We start from the raw sequence: 23,368 nt of genomic DNA on the forward strand, positions 1-23,368 counted from the left end.
AATGAGACCCGCCATCTGTCCAGGTAGCATAGTTACCGCCTCCGTGTGTGTTCCTCTCAAAATAGATGACTTGGCTGGTTTTGAAGGCAGCACCTCCCCTCCATAATTCACACATACACACACACTGTTAATGAGAATAGTCATAGAAATACATTTTATTTGTTGTGCTCTTGTTTTATTTTGGGGGGGAGATTTTTCTCCCCAAAGTGCTGCAGAATGCTCAGGTGTGTATTATGAATCGAGTACAAAAATGCATAAACCAAAGAAACAAAGTGAAGAAACGTCCTGTTGGAAGTTCTACAAAGATGAATAACGACAGGCACATAAACCAAACACAAGGCCAAGAAAAGTTCTTTTTAAACACACCCTCGCACACAAACTTGTTATATATTCCTTTGTGTTAAATGTGTATGTCCTTTCAGGATGAACTTCTCAATGGCTGTCAACATTTTGATTCAATAGTTTTTCATTGCAAAGTTGTGAAAGGGCACAAAAACAAAAGGGGCAGAACAAACAAAACAAAACATCATCTGCAAAAACAGAAACCCTGTCTAACGTGATGAAGGCTGAAGCTGTGTTGCCGTGCGTACATGTCTTTACACTGGTGAATTTCTCCCTGTTTTTGTGCTCCTGGAACCTCCTCAGACCCAGAGAGGGAGTCGGTCCCGGCATGCGGAGCAGGAGGTTGGCTCCAGCTGGGCCGGAGCCGAGGACCTGAAGAAGGTCGACGAGGAGCTGGACGCCAACATGGACCCCACCTCTCGCTGGAAACATTCCTCCTCCTCCTCCTCGCAGCCGCAGGGCCAGTATGAGGACCCGGGCCAGAAGGCGTCTCAGACGGGCTCCTGGAGGAGAGGCGCGACTGCCCAGGTTGGCATCACACCTCCCAGGACTAAGAGCTCCACCGCCTCCCTCAAAACACCCGGTATGAGTAACAAACTGTATTCTATTTCCTTTTTTTTTAATGTTTGAAACGTTTTGCAATCAAGCTTTATCAAAGCTAAAATATATTCAATATATCCTTTAAATTTGATTTAATATACTTTTATTTAATATACATACTACCAAATGTTTATTGCTTTTATTTACATTTGCAAAAAAGATTAAAAAAAAGCAAAAACCTGTTATGACAATAAAGAATCAATGCATAAATTTGTTATGACTCAAATAATATAACTCATACATATTAAAACCAGTAAAAATCATAATATAACTCTTAAATATTAAAACCAGTAAAAATCATAACATAACTCTTAAATATTAAAACCAGTAGAAATCATAATATAACTCTTAAATATTAAAACCAGTAAAAATCATAACATAACTCTTAAATATTAAAACCAGTAGAAATCATAATATAACTCTTAAATATTAAAACCAGTAGAAATCATAATATAACTCTTAAATATTAAAACCAGTAGAAATCATAATATAACTATTCAATATATAACCAGTAGAAATCATAATATAACTATTCAATATATAACCAGTAGAAATCATAATATAACTATTAAATATTGAAAACCAGTAGAAATCATAATGTAACTCTTAAATATTAAAACCAGTAAAAATCATAACATAACTCTTAAATATTAAAACCAGTAGAAATCATAATATAACTCTTAAATATTAAAACCAGTAAAAATCATAACATAACTCTTAAATATTAAAACCAGTAGAAATCATAATATAATTATTAAATATTAAAACCAGTAGAAATCATAATATAACTATTCAATATATAACCAGTAGAAATCATAATATAACTATTAAATATTAAACCAGTAAAAATCATAATATAACTGTTAAATATTAAAACCAGTAGAAATCATAATATAACTATTAAATATTGAAAACAGTAAAAATCATAATATAACTGTTAAATATTAAAACCAGTAAAAATCATAACATAACTCTTAAATATTAAAACCAGTAAAAATCATAATATAACTGTTAAATATTAAAACCAGTAGAAATCATAATATAACTATTAAATATTGAAAACAGTAAAAATCATAATATAACTGTTAAATATTAAAACCAGTAAAAATCATAACATAACTCTTAAATATTAAAACCAGTAGAAATCATAACATAACTATTAAAAAGCAGCAGGCGTTGCTTCAGAGTTGAGAATATACAAACAAAAGGGTTCCCCGCAGTCCTGCATTCAGAAGCAGGAGCTAGCCTTATGTCGCTCTCCAATGTAGGTTGATGTATTTTTCCAGCTAGACTCCGTCTTACTGCTGTATGGGTAGTCCACTGCATTTGATTCGTTCTATGTGATTGTTATCAATGCAGAAACAAAAATGTTGTTTTAACCGTTTTGCTAATATCTCTCAAGTGTGTGTGGTTAAAACATTTCATAAGTGAACTGTGTCTTAATAGTTTCATCTCACTCTCGTTGAGCCACAGTACATGAATATACCACATTTAATTTGTGGGAGAATGAATGTATCGTTGATGTGTTATGTTGTGTATTGTGACCATGGAGTTACATTTAACTCCAAGAGCAAGTTTCGCAATCTACAGTCTTGACAAAAGAAGACAGTTTGTAAGCAAATATCAAAAGAAGCCTTTCAGATTTTTAATTAAATCAAAACATGTTTTGTTTCACGCAAACAGTTTTTTTTTTTTTTTTTTTTTTATAAGAGCAGCCGTCTGTTTTCTTTCAGATGATGAATATCTAGTGTAGCTGTATGAGGTCTTCAGTTAGGTTTACCAAGGTGACTCTGCAGCATCAGTCAGATCTTCTTCACATTCATTCAATCTGGGCGATGGCTGAGATGAATTACAATGCAACTGGCGCCTCTTGACATATTTTGGTTTTTGGGGTTGTATTCCCTGTTGTAGTCGCTAAAACCTGACCGCAGAGACTTTGCTGTCACTCCCAGGATTTTTGGCAGATCAGCAGATTGAATGGTTTCAGTGAGAAAAAGCAGAGATCGGTTCCTGGCTGTTGTCCAGAATGTGCAGTAATCTGATGCTTTCTATCCGGAGACATGTCAGTGTATGAGAATAGATGAGAGCAGCTTCTCCAATCTGGAAGGTTTTCACTAATTGGTGCTTTATTCCACTTGACAGGAAAAACAGACGATGCCAAGGCCTCTGAGAAGGGCAAGGCCCCGTCTAAGAGCTCAGCGAGCATCCAGCGCTCGCCCTCAGATGCTGGCAAGAGCAGCGGCGATGAAGGCAAGAAGCCGCCTTCTGGAATCGCCCGCCCACCCACTGCTGGCTCCTTCGGCTACAAGAAGATCCCGGGCCCTACCGGCACCCTTATCACCTCCAGCGGAGCCTCCCTGACGAGCGGCTCTGCCACCCTGGGCAAAGTGCCCAAGTCCTCGGCTGCCCTTGGGAAAGGCCCTGGCCTGAGCGGAGTCCGCAAGACCAGCCTAGATGGCTCGCAGCCCCAAGACGATGGTATCCTGCTGGGCTGTGGAGGCTCCAAAGTGCCCCTGCAGTACCGCTCCCTGCCCAGGCCAGCTAAGTCCTCCAGCGGGGCGGCGGCAGGGCGCAGTGGGCACCGGTCAAGCTCCAGCAGCATCGACTCCAATGTCAGCGGCAAGTCGGTCGGCGGGGCAGCAACTCCGGCCGGGGCCAAGCGGCGGGAGGCCGGGAAGGTGGGCTCGGACCGCTCCAGCCCCATCACTGTCAACCAGACAGACAAAGAGAAGGGGGCAGTGTCAGACCAGGACCCAGCAGTGGGGGTGCTGTCCACCTCCCCAAAGTCCAGCCCAACCTCCTGTTCAGCGGGTCAGTCCGGACTAAGACAGCCTGGCTCCAAGTACCCCGACATCGCATCACCCACCTTCCGCAGGTCAGATACGCAAAACACACCGACGACTTCTCTTGTGTCACTGTCCCCACCTCATGTTCTTTATTTCATCATACATTGAATTCTGTCAGTCAACATAAATTCATTGTGTTGGGAATAACACAAGCTGGTAGAACTGTATGACTTCAAGTGCGTTAAAAATTCAGTCCAACGATTTTAATTCAGTCAGACGAGATTTATTGTATAATATTGATGTTAGGGGTGTCATTTTTTTCCTTTTCAGAAGTATCATTTGATTTGTTTGAACTGTTTTAGCACCCCCCTCTCTGAACACAGCCACTTCCTAGCAGGTTGAATTCTCACAAGAGTTTTTACTTGGGGCTTTTTACACAGCGTTTTCAAGGCGGGAACGTTGCACCATTAAGCCGCCTCGCCGTTTGTGTAAAAGGTACAAAGACGGAATGTGGGATCATTGTTCTTCCGGCATTAAGCCGGCAGCAGAGGGAGTCACAAAGCCGAATCGACGTCTGTGTAAAAGGGACAGCCGGCAGGACGGAACAGCTGACGCTGTTGTGTTACACATCGTGACGCCGCTGCTTGCAGAACGCCAGCATAATATGTAAAATCACACACTAGGGTGCGATTATGCTGCCTTTGTTTGGTTCAATGTAAAAGAACAAAACCAGCGTGAAGACGAGTCTTCGTTACACCATTATCGCGGAATCGCAGTAAAAACAATACCTACTGATAGCTAGCTAGCTCACTAATATGCATGAAGTTGCTAGGCAACGATTCAGAAACAGACCAACTCACGATGATAATTCATTGAACGTCCAATCAAATTAGAGTATTTTTCCCCCCTTTTCTCCCCAATTGTACTTGGCCAATTACCCCACTCTCTTCCGAGCCGTCCCGGTCTCTGCTCCACCCCCTCTGCCGATCCGGGGAGGGCTGCAGACTACCACAGGCCTCCTCCGCTACATGTGGAATTGCCAGCCACTTCTTTTCACCTGACAGTGAGGAGTTTCGCCAGGGGGCCATAGCGTGTGGGAGGATCATGCTATTCCCCCCAGTCCCCCCTCCCCCCTGAACAGGCACCTGTACCGACCAGAGGAGGCGCTAGTGCAGTGACCAGGACACATACCCACATCCAGCTTCCCACTTGCAGACATGGCCAATCGTATCCATGGGGACGCCGGACCAAGCCAGCGGTAATAATGGGGGTTCGAACCGGAGATCCCCGTGTTGGTGGGCCATGGACTAGACCACATGCTACCCTGACGCCCTGCAGTTCTAATACTTTGAGTAACTTAACATTAACAAACCCTCTGTTAGAAAATAAACTATGATTAGAAAACATGGTTTTCATTGGACTGGATCTTCAAGAGGACTGGATCTTCAAGAGGTTTAGGTCTTCCTTTAAAGGGTTAAACCGAAGTTACGCTCAACTGACATCTGCGATCCATTTATATCAGCACTGCAGGGATTAAATTCCATCCTTCATCATTGCAGTGTTTTCCATCCAGACTTGGAGAACTTCCTTCTCGGGATAATGAAGTGCTGTTTGTGATGTACAGTACCGTCTTCCTCGCTCCCCGAGTCTTAACAGATAGTGTTTTTATTTTTGTCAGCGATGTCTGCTTAACAGGCAGAGTCTCAGCTTGCTTTCAGTTTGGTTGGAAGAAACTCATCTCTGCCATTTTTAGAGACGTTAGACGCAGAAAATGAATATTTGACACTAGATGAATCGTATTTCTGCACTGGCATAGAAACCAAAAGTTACTCCAAGTTTACTGAGCTGCACAGCGGCAGGGTGTCGTTTCAGGAATCACTTCCCCGTGCTTAGGATTACCCGCCGCATGAGAAGCATGTCTTCACCGTGTGGAAGTGAAGATCTGATGGCTTCTCATTCAGGGCTGGCAGGTTTAACTTGCCCGAGTTGATTAGAACTGACAGGAAACAAGAGCGCCACCAATTTCCTAACTCGTTAGGAACACCCGTGTGATCTGTCAAGGTGTTTATCTGCCGACTCCTTCTTCTTCTTCTTCTTCTTCTTCTTCTTCTTCTCCTTCTTCCTCTAAAGTGGTCTCTGGAGAGCAGGAGGGATAGAACGACAGATTTGTGTGGAAGTGCGATGATAGAGTGAGACTGCTTTACAGTCAGCAAACACACGGCTTGAATGGCCAACGTGCTTTTTTTTTGTTTTTTTGTTTTTTACATCTTTTCCCCCCTTTTTTCTCCCCAATTGTATCCAGCCAGTTACCCCACTCTTCCAAGCTGTCCTGGTCTCTGCTCCACCCCCTCTGCCGATCCGGGGAGGGCTGCAGACCACCACATGCCTCCTCCAATACATGTGGAGTCACCAGCCGCTTCTTTTCACCTGACAGTGAGGAGTTTCACCAGGGGGACGTAGCGTGTGGGGGGATCACGCTATTCCCCCCCCCCCCGAACAGGTGCCTCAACAAACCAGAGGAGGCACAAGTGCAGCAACCAGCACACATACCCACATCCGGGGTGGGGGGGGGAACTGGGGGGAATAGCGTGATCCTCCCATGCGCTACGTCCCCCTGGTGAAACTCCTCACTGTCAGGTGAAAAGAAGCGGCTGGTGACTCCACATGTATGGGAGGAGACGTGGTAGTCTGCAGCCCTCCCCGGATCAGCAGAGAGTGTGGAGCAGAGACCGGAAAAGTGGGGTAGTTGGCTGGATGCAGTTGGGGAAAAGGGGGGGGGGAATCCCCCCAAAAAATAAAAGTCAGAGTTTTCTCAAAAAGCCAGCAAAGCCGATCCCTTGTGCTGGAGTCCATCAGAATGAGGAAGAGTGTTTGGAATTATCCATCAAAGCTCTTTTAAAATCTGGTGAGGAGATTGGTCGTTAACGCAACCCCTGAGGTCAAACCCACAGCATAATAAGGTTCCTTTTTTAATGAATAATTATAGTTTTTTACATCAAAAAGCATCACGAAAAGACTTGACAGCATCTCCAGTGTTACGGCACAGTGAGAGAGGATTACACAAGAAGTGGGACAAGATCCTCAGTGTGAGGTCATGTTCGATCCCAGTGTAGAAGAGGTTCACGGTAATGACATCATGAAAGAAGTGAGATGGGGTAATGAGGTGGAGGGGCAGTATGGCCTCAGTTGAATTGTCTCAGCAGTAAATCAGTAATGTCATCAGGTAAGTCATCTTAACAAAGCTGCCATTTTGAATTGGGTCCTTAGTCACAAGAGTTTGCCAGTCGTTTTCCAGATTCTCCAGAGCATCTTAGAGTGACAGCAACCACCTCTCTACCCCTCCTCAGATTATTTGGTACCAAAGCCAGCAGCAAGGCCAGCTCCCCGGGTACGCCGGACTCGGGTAAGTGTCCATCAGCACTGGGAAGCCCACATGGCACACTGGCACGGCAGGCAAGCCTGGACTCCCCCTCCTCTGGCACTGGCAGCCTGGGCAGTGCCAGCTGCATGAGCGGCGGCAGCAGCCCGCTTTATGGGAAAACGCCGGACCTGTGCACCGACTCGCCCGCCTCCAGCCCGGCCTCGGGCCTCTCCCTCCCCTCCAATGCCCGGCCGTGGCCCGCTTGCAGCTCATCAGCGGGCAGCAAGGATACGCTGAGCTGCCAAAGCATGATGAGCCTCCACACCAGCTCCGAGTCCATTGACCTGCCGCTGGGCCACCACGGGCCAAAGGTCACACGGACCGGCAGCGTCAAGTCCACCCTGTCCGAGGGGTGAGTACCGACCGCCACTAGGACACAACCAACTTGTCTCACAGCACTTTAAAGGAACAGTTTGGCTTTTTTCGAAGCTCATCTATATGTTACTCTCACAGCTCATGTAGTCCATAGGTAGGTTTTATTTTCACATCCATCCTTTTCTTCACACTGGACACACAGGCCAGCGAGTCCTCTGCACTTCAGCGTAGTCAAGGACAAATCCACAATCCTCCTGCAGCGTGAGAACACGCTCCACGGCCCAGACGGGGCTAGCAGGACACTACAGCAGTCTGTTATTGTGAATTCAAGAGGTTATTCTGAAACTTTACTGAGGGCAGCGTGGCTCAGCAGGTAGAGTGGGTCATCTAGTAATCAGAAGGTCGCTGGTTCGATCCCCCGGCTCCTGCAGAGAGCGTGTCAGTGTGTCCTTGAGCAATACACTGAACCCTTAGCTGCTCCTGATGAGCAGGTCGGCGCCTTGCATGGCAGCCTCCACAATCAGTGTGTGAATGTGGGGCATCCACTGTAAAGCACTTGGAGTGGTCGGTGGACCAGAAAAGCTCTTTATAAATGCAGAGTCCATTTACCGCTTACTTTCACTGGTGGTTATGGTGTTGCTTCCTACTACACAGCCTACAAGACATTACCAGCAGGAGGCGCTCCACCACGACAAAGCAAAACATCCATCCATCCATTATCCAAACCACTTACCCCCTCTGCTGATCCGGGGAGGGCTGCAGACTACCACATGCCTCCTCCCATACATGTGGAGTCACCAGCCGCTTCTTTTCACCTGACAGTGAGGAGTTTCACCAGGGGGACGTAGCGCGTGGGAGGATCACGCTATTCCCCCCAGTCCCCCCCCCCAACAGGCGCCCCGACCGACCAGCGGAGGCGCTAGTGCGACGAGCAGGACATATGCCCACATCCAGCTTCCCACCCGCAGACGGCCAATTGTGTCTGTAGGGACGTCCAACCAAGCCGGAGGTAACACAGGGATTCGAACCGGCGATCCCCCTGCTGGTAGGCAACGGAATAGACCACCACACTACCCGGAGTGTGTTTTTACACTGAAGGAGGATTGTGGATTCGTCCTCCACTAATTACAGGGAAGCCTAGATGAGAGTCTGTAGCTGTGTGTCCAGTGTGAAGAAGAGGGTGGATGACGGAGGGGATGACGCCTCCCTGTGGACGACGTGAGCTGTGAGGAAACATAATCAAACAGAACATCCACAGTGTTCTTCAGAGCCCAGCTCACCTCCCTGTTAACGGATGGTTCTGCCTCATAGCGACAGGACGAGGTCGACAGAGAAAAGAAAATATACCCCATAACTCCCTCACCCCCCCCCCACCCCACCCCAACCCCCCCCCCCCACAGAGACACAAACAGGTCAAGAGTAAAAGAACATGTTAAGCAAACTAATCACATAATCAGACGTGATCAGTAAGTATAAAGCATGTTATGATGCATTAATGTTCTCCTCATGCATTACCTGTGTGTGTGTGTGTGTGTGTGTGTGTGTGTGTGTGTGTGTGTGTGTGTGTGTGTGTTTCTCTGAGGTCATTTATGGAATCAAAAGAGAAACAGCAACATTCAAAGACAGTTTTTTGGTGTTTGTGTGATTGACTCGTCCTCTGTGTTTTTAACAGCATGACCCTTGACAGAAACACGCTCCCCAAAAAGGGACTGAGGTACTCTTCATCTTCATCTTCATCTTCACTCATCTTTTTTTCTCCACCACTCATTCACGCCTTATGTATGCACGTGCACATATACAGATCAGCTGATATTGTGTGTGTGTGTGTATGTGTGTGTGTGTGTGTGTGTGTGTGTGTGTGCGTGTTCATCCTATTCTTACTCTCATCTTGTTCACGGGGAGAAGTGTTCAGCCAGAACAGCGGCCACGTTTCCATCACTATAATAACTCATTATATGCAAAATAGTGACTGACGCAGCGATCCACCAGTCAGGGCTCAGGAAGCGCTCCACTTCCTGTAAGATGCGAGCAGCCCGGTACCCTTGATGGAGGACGTGTAACACAGATTCACTTCGTCAGTACTCGTGTTAATTCACAACAGGAGACAGGGCCTGCGGGCCTGCGGGCCTGCGGAGAAGTTGTGTTGTGGCGTTGCAGCGACTCTGAAGCAGTCACATGACTGATGAGAGGCGACAGACCCACACACACACACAGCCGCCTCCTGCTTTCAGAGCTCTGTCCATTTCACATGGTGGATCTTAACGATGAATCAGTCACGTCGCACGTTTAAAATGATCCATTCAGGCGTCCGGGTGGCGTGGCGGTCTATCCCGTTGCCTACCAACACGGACATCGCCGGTTCGAACCCCCGTCTTACCTTCGGCTTGGTCGGGCGTCCCTACAGACACAATTGGCCATGTCTGCGGGTGGGAAGCCGGATGTGGGTATGTGTCCTGGTCGCTGCACTACCGCCTCTTCGGGGGGGGAGGGGGGACTGGGGGGAATAGCGTGATCCTCCCACGCGCTACGTCCCCCTGGTGAAACTCCTCACTGTCAGGTGAAAAGAAGCGGCTGGTGACTCCACATGTATGGGAGGAGGCATGTGGTAGTCTGCAGCCCTCCCTGGATCAGCAGAGGGGGTGGAGCAGAGACCGGGACGGCTCGGAAGTGTGGGGTAATTGACCAAGTACCATTGAGGAGAAAAGTGTGTGTGGGGGGGGGGGGGGGTAAAAAAATCCATTCTATGTTATCATGTAATGTTTTTTTTTAATATTTTCCCCCTTTTTTGCCCCTAATTGTACTTGGTCAATTACCCCGCTCTTCCGAGCCGTCCCGGTCTCTGCTGCACCTCCTCTACTGATCCGGGGAGGGCTGCAGACTACCACATGTCTCCTCCCATACATGTGGAGTCACCAGCCGCTTATTTTCACCTGTGGGGCTGTAGTGTGTGGAGGGATCATGCTATTCCCCCCCAGTCCCCCCCCCCCCTGAAGAGGTGGTAGTGCAGCGACCAGGACACATACCCACATCTGGCTTCCCACCCACAGACACGGCCAATTGTGTCCGTAGGGACGCCCGACCAAGCCGGAGGTAACACAGGGATTCGAACCAGTGATCTCCATGTTGGTAGGCGACGGAATAGACCGCCACGCCACCCGGATGCCCCGTTATTGTGTCATTTTAACAAAAAGTGGTTCCAGCACAACAACACCTACATTGTCTCCCAGTGTAGCGCGCTCAGCGTCCTACGGGGTGGAGGACTCTAAACAAGCGATGTCACTGCTGAAGAGACGAGCTGCAGTCAGGAGTAACCACGCACACCGGTGTGAAACTGTCGTCACAACGCCAGTAAAACCTGCCGCTCCTGCAGATAACACTCACTCCTGAGGGAGCATTCTCCTCTGCAGGAGGGACACGGGGTTGGAGACCGTCGGTTTAGAATCTCCGTTGCTGAGAGGGGTGGAGGTGATGGACGTCACGTTTGAAACCTTGGGTTTCTTCCTCTCGGTGACTTTCCTAGCAGAAGATTTTATGCCCTTCTGTTCTCGTCTAAAATTGGTCAGTAATTTCGTTTCGCCCGGCCCCTGTTTTTCCCTCACCAGAGGTGTTTGAAACCAGTCGCTGACCATCCAGCCATGCAGACAAGCTGAATTGGTCTCGCTCATGTGTTAAATATCCTTATTTTGTATGCGTGACACACGGAGTCAAATTATGACTCTGAGATATGTCTTCTCACTGTCTCTCTCTGTCTCTCCCCCTTTCTCTCCCCCTCTCTTGCTGTCATCCCCCCCACTCTCTCTATGTCTGTCTCTGCCTCCCCCTGTCTCTCGTCTCTCTCTCTACCCCTTCTCTCGCTCCCTCTGTCTCTCTCTCGCCCTCTCTCATCTCTCCTCCCCTCTCCTTCTCCCCCTCCCCATCCTCTCTCGCTCTCTCTTCCCCGTCTCTCTCTCTCTCTCTCTCGCTCTCTTTTCTGTGGGCGTTTAATTCTACCATTTCAACTCTGCTGTGTCTGTCTCACATAACTTCTTCACACTCTCGTGTGCAGAGAACGTGAGCAGGCCAGCATGCAGAAGTGGAGCCAGGTCAGATGTGACAGGCTTAGAAATGGGGGCGCCGGCACTAAAAAGGGGATGAACGTAAACGCAATTATCGTCGGATGTGGATTAAATATGGCTGCCTTTCAGGCCCGACCGATAAGGGAGGCCTCCTGCTGCTCGGGCCGTTTTTTTTAGAGCAGCAAAAAAAAAGGCGGAGGGAAGGTCAGTGTACTTGTCAGCTTTGGTAACAGGACACGCCGCTCGGACGCCAATTTAACACGCTCCGTTATGCTCCTGGCTTGTTGTGTTTGTAGAGGAATAACCCGGCTGCTGTTGTGTCCAGTTTGCAGATGATGAACGATGAACTTCTCACTTATTATTCTCCAAAACATCTTCAAATGAATCCTGTCATCTAATAAACAAGGCTTTGATTCGTGTGTGTGTGTGTGTGTGTGTGTGTGTGTGTGTGTGTGTGTGTACATGTACGTGTTTGCTCTGCACAGTATATGGATGCAGTTGCATGCATTCATCTCTTCTACATACATGATTTATCCATGTTTACGGAGTCACATGACCACAGTATATCATAACATGACATTGCATCACATGACCTGGTTGCTTTGTGTCATCAGGTGTTGAGCCAACACTGTTCAGTGTCTTCTGATGACTAGCTTTACATGCACACATTTAATGCAAATACTGCCAGTCCTCCACCTAAGGCAGTAATGCGTTTATTTACATAATTATGTAAAGTGCTTTGTGCCCATACAATCCAGTCACATCGTGTAATCCAAAAAAAACTTTAAAAAAGTCCATGTACCTTAATAAAGGCGGCACGGTGGCCCAGTGGTTAGCGTTGTCGCCTCACAGCAAGAAGGCCTTGGGTTCGAACCCCGGGCTTATCCAACGTTGGGGTCATCCCAGGTCGTCCTCTGTGTGGAGTTTGCATGGTCTCCCCATGTCTGTTGTGGGTTTTCTCCGGGTGCTCCGGTTTCCCCCACCGTCACAAAGACATGCATGTTAGGGTTAATACTCCTGTCTGTGCCCCTGAGCAAGGCAATGGGAAGAAGAACTGGAGTTGGTCCCCGGGTGCTGCATGATGGCTGCCCACTGCTCCTAGCTACATAGCTAGGATGGATTACATGCAGAGAACATTTTGCCCACAGGGATTAATAAAGTATCTCCAAATCAAGTCAAATATATGTTCAGCGTAAATATCCCGAAGTTGATCTCTTTTGAGCTCAGTTCTCCTGACAGGGCCACGTGACTGTGTATGCAGATGACGAACCGCTCAACGTGATCCCACTTATTAGAAGTCTGTACATGTTGTGACTGGTCTCTGTATGGTCACACCGGCCTCATACTAGCTCGTCAGAAGGTGTACACGGGGCTTTTATTGCGTTAGTTGCAATAAAAGTTGCATTCTTTTGTGTGCATACAAGCTTGGTCAGTAGTTGCTATAATAAACTCTGTTGGCATATTGTGAAATAAACAATGTCCACCTTTTTTTTTTTGTGGCACTAACCAAAAAACTTTACTGAATATTGTCAGCACACCTGTTTACAAAATTGACCCGACTGCCGCCTCCTTTTGTTACACTTGTGTCCGTCAGCGTAGTAAAGAAACCTGGGATAACTGTAAATCTGTTTTACAGTCTACCCGAGAATACCTTTTCAACATTTCCCTACTTGTCGTTATTGGTGTAATATCTATCTGAGTATTTACATTTGTATTTACTCATCCAGCAGACACTTATCCCAAGTGACTAACAAGAAAGTCAGTTATTAGCAGATAAATTCTTAGCAACTGGCATCTTGGAGCACTACATAGCTCAGTATAACAGTCAAATTGCCATATAATATTGTCATAAATTATTACATAATATGAAATTATCTGTCAAATGTTGCTTAGTGGAGTGTTTGATCGTGGAAGAAGTAGAGACCATTGCTAAAGGCTGATTGGCGGATTGCTACGTCAGTCATTACTGTCCATCAGTTCTTGGACATGACTGATGAGTAAGGAGAAGGCCAGATTTAAGACAGAGCTGACTGGCTGTGTGGTCCCTGCAGGTACCAGGCCTCCAACAGACAGACGTCCCACGATGAAGGGAAGGAATGGCTGAGGTCTCACTCCACCGGCGGGCTGCAGGACACGGGCAGCCACTCGCCGCTGTCGCCCTCCGGAGCTTCCTGCACCGCTGCGGGCAAATACCACTACTCCAACCTGCGTAAGTTGTTTCAACACACATGTACCGTCTCTGTTATAGTTATTATGGTTATTTCAGTCAGGAAGGTTTGGTTTGTTCTGGTAAGTTTGGTCTTGAAAAGAAGTTTGACTTTGGTGTTTAAAGGAGAATATCAACGAGTTATGTTGGAGGAGTTGTTTCAGAGAATATCTGAAGCTTGACACCTGCATGCCTGATTAATGTACATGTACAGTCATTATACACAGGTCAGTTACACACAGGCAAATATTCCTCTTGGACCAAATGAGCCACTTCTGATTCTACCTGTTTGTTCAAGAGCCCCGCCCCTTTAGTAAGGGCGGTTGTGATTGGTGGATGGTGAATACGGGGCTGAGGTCAGTTTTCTGACTGGACTTGCTCCGCCTATGTGTCTTTGCATGTTCTTATCTCCGCCCAGTGAGCCCCACGAACATCAGTCAGTACAACCTGCCACCGGGGAGCGCCAGTATGAGCCGTTCCAACAGCATCCCAGCCCAGGACTCCTTTGAGCTGTATGGCGAAGGCCACCCACTAGGGGGCAGTGCCACCTCCCTGGAGGACCGCCCACGAGCCATCAGTCGTTCGGGATCCTTCCGGGACAGCACTGATGAAGGTAGGACACACTCACGCACACACACCCTCACTCATAGACAGAAACAAAAACAGATACACACATATATGCAGACACACACAGAGGCAAACACAACACATAGTAAACATACACCCGGACAAAAACGCAAACAGATACACACATGTTTACACACACACACACACCCACACACAAAGAGAAGGGTTTCACAAAAGATCTAGATTTCTACAAACAAGTGAGTTTGCTTGCACACACACACACACACACACCCAAAGACACCTACAACAACACATACACACTTTCGCCCTCCCGACAACATCTTCACACTTCTAATGCATAATGCTCCATAAATGAGCCAGATGTCCTAAAAACAGTTCTCCAGACACCTGTGGAGATGTTTTACACAACCAGAACACTTTCAGGAGACGATGCAGGGCAAGAGGAGATGTTTCAGAGGGATTACACAACAGATGAAATGTGTTGTAGACTTCACCCTCAGTCTCTCTGCAATACCTCTTCACACGCACACAACCCTGTTCAGTCACACAGAAAATGGAATTGGCGTATCTCGACCCCTAATTTCGGGGTTAAAGCATTCATAGGAGGTCAAAGGTCATGCTCAGAAGAGCTTGATATGACATTGAGATCGTTTTTTAGTGTTTGTGCATCATTGACTAACACAGCTGGTGGCTGACATGATTGTGCAGTACAGCATTTTCCTGGTCTAAACTCTGGGCTGTCCTGCTGCCTCCGTTAACTTGTGCAGAAGCAGTAACAAAGGCAGGGGGGTGTGGAGAAGTTATGCGGCATTGTGGTTAATTATGCTCCACTTATCATGAAGCAAAAAACATCAGAAACCTTTTTAAAAAGTCATCATTTTTGTTGTGTCTCTGCAGTCCATGGGTCGTCGCTGTCGCTGGTGTCCAGCACCTCCTCACTGTATTCTGCGGTAAGTAGCTGCTGGTCTTTTCTCCCCATTGCAGCTTACAGACTGGGATGAAGCCTGTTCAAACCAGTATGTTGCAGTGTAGTCCGGCTGGACACGGTGTTAGCCGCAGCTGTTAGCATCTCTGTGCGTGTGGGATCTGACTGCAGGTGGTCTGGTATTAACTGGCTCTTCACAGGCTGGCAGAGGAAACTCTAGTCAGGGCGGCATCCTGTTTTAGAAGTGGACTGAGTGTTGTTCTTAAGTTACTGTCTGAGGTACCATCTGAAAATGCCGTCTTTCCGAAGATGGTTGCTTCCTGTGCAGTCCGTGGCTGAATGTGTACTGTTGCTTACAAAGGGGCATCATCTCTTTTTGTTTTTTGGAAATGTTTACCCCTTTTTCTTCCCAATTGTACTTGGCCAATTACCCCACTCTTCCGAGTCATCCCGGTCTCTGCTCCACCCCCCTACCAATCCGGGGAGGGCTGCAGACTACCACGTCTCCTCCGATACATGTGGAGTCTCCAGCCACTTCTTTTCACCTGACGGTGAGGAGTTTTAGGGGGAACGTAGCACGTGGGAGAATCACGCTATTCCCCCCAGTCCCCCCCCCCCCCGAATAGGCGCCCCGACCGACCAGAGGAGGCGCTAGTGCAGCAACCAGGACACATACCTACATCCGGCTTCCTACTTGCAGAGACGGCCAATTGTGTCTGTAGGGATGCCCGACCAAGCCGAAGGTAGTGGAGATTTGAACCTGCAATCCCCGTGTTGCTAGGCAATGGAATAGACTGCCACACCACCCGGACGCCCCCTGTTCGGTATTGAGAAAGCTAGCGTCAGCCGACTGCCATGCACCAAGCAATGTAATCCTTTACCAAGTCATAGCCACCAAAGGCGAGGACACGCCGGAGGATTTAAAGGCCGTTTGTAAGCGACTGGACCGTGACGACCAGCATAGACGGAAACCAAGTCTACCAGACACAGGAGAGAAAGACTGGGTTCCAGCATAGCTCATCAAAAGAGAAGTTTTATTATAGATGTGATACATGAGTCATCCTATTCAGACAGGCCACAAGTCAGTCAGAGTAGACAGACTTGAAGAATGAAGGAGGGAATAGTCCTTTATCGGGCCAGTTGTGTAGATAATTAAGACTGCGTTGGTGTGCGAACTGGAGAATTAAAGAGGCTATGTCAACAAAGCGACCGGCTCGGGTTCAGGGAAGATCACAAGCAGCAGTTAAACAGATGAACAGGCGAGGGATACCCATAAAGGAGTTCAACAGAATTATCCTTCTTTACACAAAGCTGATGGAGGAAGTTCACAGATGACTGATTCAGTTCAGTGATTCAATACACAAAATGATGGTGCAAAGGCTTACGGGGACAGTGAGGCGGGCAAGGGTCAAAACCAGAAAAAGGCCATCCAGACAAATCTGACAAGGAGCAAGAATCACAAGTCCAATAACAGGCAAGGTTCAGAACAGGCAGGTGACCTCAGATAAACAGAACAGCAGCTAAAGAGCTCAACATGGCCGCTCAACACCCTGGCAACGAGCGATGGAGGTGGAGGTGTAAGCAGGGCGGGGCTGACTGGGTGTCAGGTGAGGAGTGGGCGGAGGAGGCCAGGTAACTGCAGGACTGATGGTAAATGGGAACAGATGTGTAGCTGGGGGAAGGAGGGAAAGTCCGAGGACATCTGGTGGACAGCTTGAGGATGGCAGGTAAAGGAAGTACGGCGTGTGTATGATGACACACAGAAGGACTGAGACAGGAAATACACCAGAACCGTGGGACTCTGACCTTCAGGTGGTATTTATTTCTCAAGATGTATATATTTGTTAAACACCCCCCAGTCTTCCTCCTGCTGCTGAACCTCCCTCCTGCTCTCACAAAGTAAAAAAAAGGAAAAAAAAGTCTGTGGCTTTGTGCATCCAGACTTGATTTGGCAGACGTGACTTGGTGGGACACGCCGCCAGTTGGGCTCCAGCTGGTCCTCAGATTGGTTCTGGGGGAAGAATTGATTCAGGCCGTCTCCCGTCAGCCCGGATGAAACTCGGCTTTGAACGAATGAAAAACGTCCAACTATTTACCCCCCGGGCCTTTACACCCCTGTTAGTTATGATTGGTGGTGGACGTGCTGTGTGGTTAATGCCTCACATCCTCTGGCGTTAGAAATGTTTTTATCTGATGCCTTTTCCAAGTGATGTGATCACCAGCATATTCTTTAGTGAATGTAGTACTTCCATAATCAAGTCCTTCATAACTAAGTACCGTTTGTTTCTGCACTAAAGATTTTAAGTTTTAAGTGATGCTTCAAATGTAGAAAATATAAGTTTCCCTTTATTCCCAACACGGCAAACAGGGAGGAATGTCAGGAACAGTTCAGGGACGTAGCAGATGGGCAGTGTAAACGCAGTACAACTTGTAGTAAGCAGGATATGTGTTGTAGGTGTCCATGGCTATATCCTGGATAGCAGCTGTTTGGATGTGACATCTGTTCTAGTCGTTAGTGGTCTGTTGTTTCGTTCTTTAATAACGTGTCGTTTCTCTCTACAGACGGAGGAGAAAGCACATTCTGAGGTAAGCATGTTCTGATAAAGTGAAGTCGTGTGTGTGTGTGTGTGTGTGTGTGTGTGTGTGTTTGTTGGTATGTGAATCATTGAATGAGTTTATTTTAGCAGTGCCTTGCTTCATAGTTGCACAGTTCTGCAGGGTTTCAGCTGGGAGCTGACCAGCACCACCACAGTCGACTAACTTTGGTGACTGGGCATCTTCAAAATGTATTTGGGGGTTCAGTGCCTTGCTTAAGGGCCCAGACACACCAACCCAACTAGCGGCGACGGAGGCCGACTGTTGCATCGCCTCACGTCGCCTGCCGTCTGGGCCAGAACATAGCACTTGAACACACCGCCAAGACGACAGCCCACAGCCAACTAACATGTATGTCTTGCGCCGATTCGCTAAGCTGAACAGCCAATCAGAGTGATCTCTCTCACCGACGGGCTCCGCCCATTCAACATGCTGAATCAGCTGAAAACCTGCTGACGGGTCCGACTAGTTCCGACGGTGCGGGTCACAGACGCTCACCGACCGTCCGACACTGGCCGACGGCCTGGTGTGTCCGGGCCCTCGGGGCAGCTGGGTGTCGTTTGTGTTATGGAAAACTGAATATTTGCTCACGTGGAGCAGATTTTTCGAGCTTTCCCAGGACTCAAAACCAGCAACTCCAGGCCGTCATCAGCCTTTGACAGTCCTGATCAAAAATCACGCCGGTCAAGTGTCCCGACAGGCCTGTTATTTGCAAGTTTATTTCATTAAATCATTTTTTGGCATCGCTGAATCTCAGTGTGGACATTCCCTTAGTTTAATATCAGTGTGCAAGTAAATTTTTTTTTTTCATCATATGGTTTAGCTTATGCACCTGATTACAAACCCAGTTTTGGACTAATTCACACCGAGCAGTGCAAATTATTTTCTGTATTTCAGTGCATTAAAACAGTAAAATGATTTTTCTTGTTGTGGCTTTAATGAAGATTGAATCTGCATCAGTGTACTGACTGCAGATTAGGTTGCATTTAGTAAAACATGGCTCACAAATCCTGCATACAGCCAATCATAACAGCATCAGCAGAAGGGTCTGCCCCTTTAGCATGGGGGCGGTTGTGATTGGTTAATGGGTGGCCAGTCAGGTCAGCCGTCAGCAGGAGCTCTGTTACTAGACGTTAATCCGTCCAGTCACCATATGGACAGATTATTTAGTCACATGTCAGTCAAAGTAAGGACGGCCATGTTTGAGCTGTTCAGCCCAGAACTGGCGTTGCTGTTTATTCACCAACATTTATTTATTTAATTGTTGATTGATTGATTGATTGATTGATTGATTGACCAACATGGGACAAACTACAGCTGAAACACCTCATCTGAATGAGATTATCATAAAGAACCAAACAAGACTTCCTGTTTGGTGACATTTAGAGTCATACTTTAACACAGAGTGTGTGTGTGTGTGTGTGTGTGTGTGTGTGTGTGTGTGTGTGTGTGTGTGTGTGTGCAGTTTTATCACTTGATGGTTTGTCATCTTTATAATCTTTGAATCCCGAGGTGCATGGTCAATTTTATTTTCATTTTCTTGTTTCCGTCGGCTTTACTCAAATAGTATTTGAAAATGCCTGGCGGTGTTTGTTTTCTCTGACCTGGCGTGCCGGACGGGTGGTGTTTCAGCCTCCAGGGCAGTTCAGTCGGTGTCACCGAAGAAGAAAAAAAGTCAACTAAACGTATCCAAACGCTGCGCGTTGAGCATGCTGAATGTTCTGAATCTGGTTTCGGCGTCCTCGGTGCGAACCGGCGCCCCCGGCACATCGAGTCATGTGACACAAACCGACGCCCCCGGCACATCGAGTCATGTGACACAAACCACGGCAGGCATCTGTAGACGCTATATGATGGAGGTTGGGGGAGGGCTTTGAGCTGGAAAGTGCGAAGCTCATCTGTGATGGTAAATGTCTCTCCGTTTGCTGTTGGGTGGAGACAAACAACCTCAAGTTAATTTCTTCCCTTCTGTTTTTTGTTTTTTTTTTCAATCAAGGGCCAAACTGTCCAAAATTCCACGGTAATCCCCCCTTTCTGTTCACATTTCACCCCAACAATTTCCCACAGCATTACTGTAGCACCAGGCTAAACTGTGTGCCTTCTACATCACTGTTGCCCAAAAGGGGCTTTTAACCTGCAGGCAGTGTTTTTATTTTCTGTCCATTCTGCTTTTTTGTTGGTTTTGCTGCTGCCTCGTCTCTGTCCCGAGAGGTGAACTGACGGGTTGTTGTTCTTTTTCTTTCCAATCCGTGGAAACAGCAAATCAGGAAGCTGCGCCGAGAGCTGGACGCCTCTCAGGAGAAGGTCGCCACCCTGACGTCTCAGCTGTCCGCCAACGTGAGTTTGTTTACCACAGAGGACGGCGTCGAAAGCCGCCACCTCGTTTGCATGTTAAACCCGCCGCCAAAGAGGCTCCTGGAAGCAGCCTCGTCTGTCTGTTTTGTTTTTTTTTGTTTTTTTTTTTTGGAAGCCTTTGGAATTTAAATGTGCGAGTCGCCCACTAATTCCTTCTCTCCCAGACATGAGAGCATTTGAAGGCATGTGTGTGTGTGTGTGTGTGTGTGTGTGTGTGTGTGTGTGTGTGTGTGTGTGTGTGTGTGTGTGTGTGTGTGTGTGTGATTGTAAGAGTTTGCCATCAATGGAAAGGTTTGGAGTTAGAAGCCTAAATGACACAGCTTGTCTGCGGCGTGGTGAGGAGAGCTGATTGAGGAAGAGAGCGAGGGCGATGGAGGAGGAGAGAGAGACGGATGAATAAGTGAGTTCAGATGTGAGGACGCCATGCGTGGGTGAGGGAAAGAGAGAGGGAAAGAGAGACCCCGACCACCAGATGAGGCTGTGAAGGAGACTTTTAGACTCCTGCATTCATAACATCCCCTCCTCACCAGCTGTCTGATGGCATGTGGGGGCAGACAGGCTCCTTCAGGAGGTCCATCGCCCTTATCACAAAGTTCTCCACAGCAGAAAAACTGCACAGAACAAGGAGGCCCCTGAGATACAGGAGTCAAGGTGTAGTCAAACAAGGAGGCCTCTGGGTGACAGGAGTCAAGATGTAGTCAAATAAGGAGGCCCCTGAGATACAGGAGTCAAGATGTAGTCAAACAAGGAGGCCTCTGAGATACAGGAGTCAAGATGTAGTCAAACAAGGAGGCGTCTGGGTGACAGGAGTCAAGATGTAGTCAAATAAGGAGGCCTCTGAGATACAGGAGTCAAGATGTAGTCAAACAAGGAGGCCTCTGAGATACAGGAGTCAAGATGTAGTCAAACAAGGAGGCCTCTGAGATACAGGAGTTAAGATGTAGTCAAACAAGGAGGCCTCTGAGATACAGGAGTTAAGATGTAGTCAAACAAGGAGGCCCCTGAGATACAGGAGTTAAGATGTAGTCAAACAAGGAGGCCTCTGAGATACAGGAGTCAAGATGTAGTCAAACAAGGAGGCCTCTGAGATACAGGAGTTAAGATGTAGTCAAACAAGGAGGCCTCTGAGATACAGGAGTTAAGATGTAGTCAAACAAGGAGGCCTCTGAGATACAGGAGTCAAGATGTAGTCAAACAAGGAGGCCTCTGAGATACAGGAGTCAAGATTTAGTCAAACAAGGAGGCCTCTGAGATACAGGAGTCAAGATGTAGTCAAACAAAGAGGCCTCTGAGATACAGGAGTCAAGATGTAGTCAAACAAGGAGGCCCCTGAGATACAGGAGTCAAGATGTAGTCAAACAAGGAGGCCTCTGAGATACAGGAGTCAAGATGTAGTCAAACAAGGAGGCCTCTGAGATACAGGAGTCAAGATGTAGTCAAACAAGGAGGCCCCTGAGATACAGGAGTCAAGATGTAGTCAAACAAGGAGGCGTCTGGGTGACAGGAGTCAAGATTTAGTCAAATAAGGAGGCCTCTGAGATACAGGAGTCAAGATGTAGTCAAACAAGGAGGCCTCTAAGATACAGGAGTCAAGATGTAGTCAAACAAGGAGGCTTCTAAGATACAGGAGTCAAGATGTAGTCAAACAAGGAGGCCTCTGAGATACAGGAGTCAAGATGTAGTCAAACAAAGAGGCCTCTGAGATACAGGAGTCAAGATGTAGTCAAACAAGGAGGCCCCTGAGATACAGGAGTCAAGATGTAGTCAAACAAGGAGGCCTCTGAGATACAGGAGTCAAGATGTAGTCAAACAAGGAGGCCTCTGAGATACAGGAGTTAAGATGTAGTCAAACAAGGAGGCGTCTGGGTGACAGGAGTCAAGATTTAGTCAAATAAGGAGGCCTCTGAGATACAGGAGTCAAGATGTAGTCAAACAAGGAGGCCTCTAAGATACAGGAGTCAAGATGTAGTCAAACAAGGAGGCCTCTAAGATACAGGAGTCAAGATGTAGTCAAACAAGGAGGCCTCTGAGATACAGGAGTCAAGATGTAGTCAAACATCTCACCATTTTGTATGGACTCTGTGTGTGTGTGTGTGTGTGTGTGTGTGTGTGTGTGTGTGTGTGTGTGTGTGTGTGTGTGTGTGTGTGTGTGTGTGTGTGTCAGACAGAATACTGCAAAAAAAAAATTTAAACTTATCAAGTATCACTTATCAAGTATCGCTTATCAAGTACCGCTTATCAAGTATCGCTTATCAAGTACCGCTTATCAAGGGTCAAGATACTTATCAAGTACCACTTATCAAGTATCTCGATACTTATCAAGTATGGTACGCTGAAAGATGTGCAGCGACTCCTCTGTCCTGACATCAGTGGGGAGTTGATTCCACCACCGTGGGGCCAGGACAGAACAGAGCCGTGACCGGGTCGATCGGCAGCAGAGGCCTCTGAGCGACGGGGCAACCAGGCGTCCCGAGGCAGCAGAGCGAAGTGGTCGGGCGTGGGTGTAGGGCTTGACCATGGCCTGGAGATAGGAAGGAGCTGTTCCTTTCACTGCCCGGTAGGCTAGCACCAGGGTCTTAAACTGGATGCGAGCAGCCAGATACTTATCAAGAATCACTTGTCAAGTATCAAGATACTTATCAAGTATCACTGGCAGATATATTCTTGCTTGTTTCAAGAGGGGGTACTTGTTTCAAGAGGGAGTACTTGTCTCAAGAGGGAGTACTTGTCTCAAGAGGGGGTACTTGTCTCAAGAGGGAGTACTTGTTTCAAGAGGGAGTACTTGTCTCAAGAGGGAGTGCTTATTTCGTGATTATAAGACTTGTTATGAGAACTTCGAGAATCTGTCTCTGTTTAGAGTAAATATCTTGAAACAAGTACATGATCTTGAAGTGAGCAGCAGGCTGACGGGGTAAGAAAGTTGTGCCAGCAGTATTTTGAAATAGGCATGAAGAGACTTAAACCAGATGAAAGCTGTTGTTCCAGGGTAGAACATCCCTGATGTAATGACCTAGCTGCTAGAATAGAAAACCAGCAGTGCTGCTGGTACCTGAGGACCTGGTTGAGGACCACTGTCTCATCCCAAGGGCCTTTCAGTAGACACTATGAGGATCCCGGTGTTTTTTCTGTCTCTTGGGGTGCAGAAGCATGGACGCTGCGTCCCCTCTCCAGAAGTAGAGG

At 47.4% G+C, this 23,368-nt stretch overlaps 1 protein-coding gene across 1 annotated transcript in view; it reads left to right on the top strand.

Moving 5' to 3' along the window:
* nav3 (neuron navigator 3) overlaps window positions 1–23,368 on the top strand; it is a 296,390-nt gene that overhangs the window by 227,187 nt on the left and 45,835 nt on the right. Inside the window, exons 15-24 of the mRNA XM_056275775.1 lie at window positions 646–925; window positions 3,085–3,817; window positions 7,076–7,501; window positions 9,137–9,178; window positions 13,571–13,728; window positions 14,144–14,338; window positions 15,211–15,263; window positions 17,801–17,824; window positions 19,830–19,853; window positions 20,093–20,170. Of these exons, the coding sequence (XP_056131750.1) occupies window positions 646–925; window positions 3,085–3,817; window positions 7,076–7,501; window positions 9,137–9,178; window positions 13,571–13,728; window positions 14,144–14,338; window positions 15,211–15,263; window positions 17,801–17,824; window positions 19,830–19,853; window positions 20,093–20,170 (2,013 nt within the window). The remainder of the gene's footprint in view (window positions 1–645; window positions 926–3,084; window positions 3,818–7,075; window positions 7,502–9,136; window positions 9,179–13,570; window positions 13,729–14,143; window positions 14,339–15,210; window positions 15,264–17,800; window positions 17,825–19,829; window positions 19,854–20,092; window positions 20,171–23,368) is intronic.

This window comes from Lampris incognitus, chromosome 3, assembly GCF_029633865.1.
Source record: "Lampris incognitus isolate fLamInc1 chromosome 3, fLamInc1.hap2, whole genome shotgun sequence".
In the NCBI taxonomy this organism is placed as follows: Eukaryota; Metazoa; Chordata; class Actinopteri; order Lampriformes; family Lampridae; genus Lampris; species Lampris incognitus.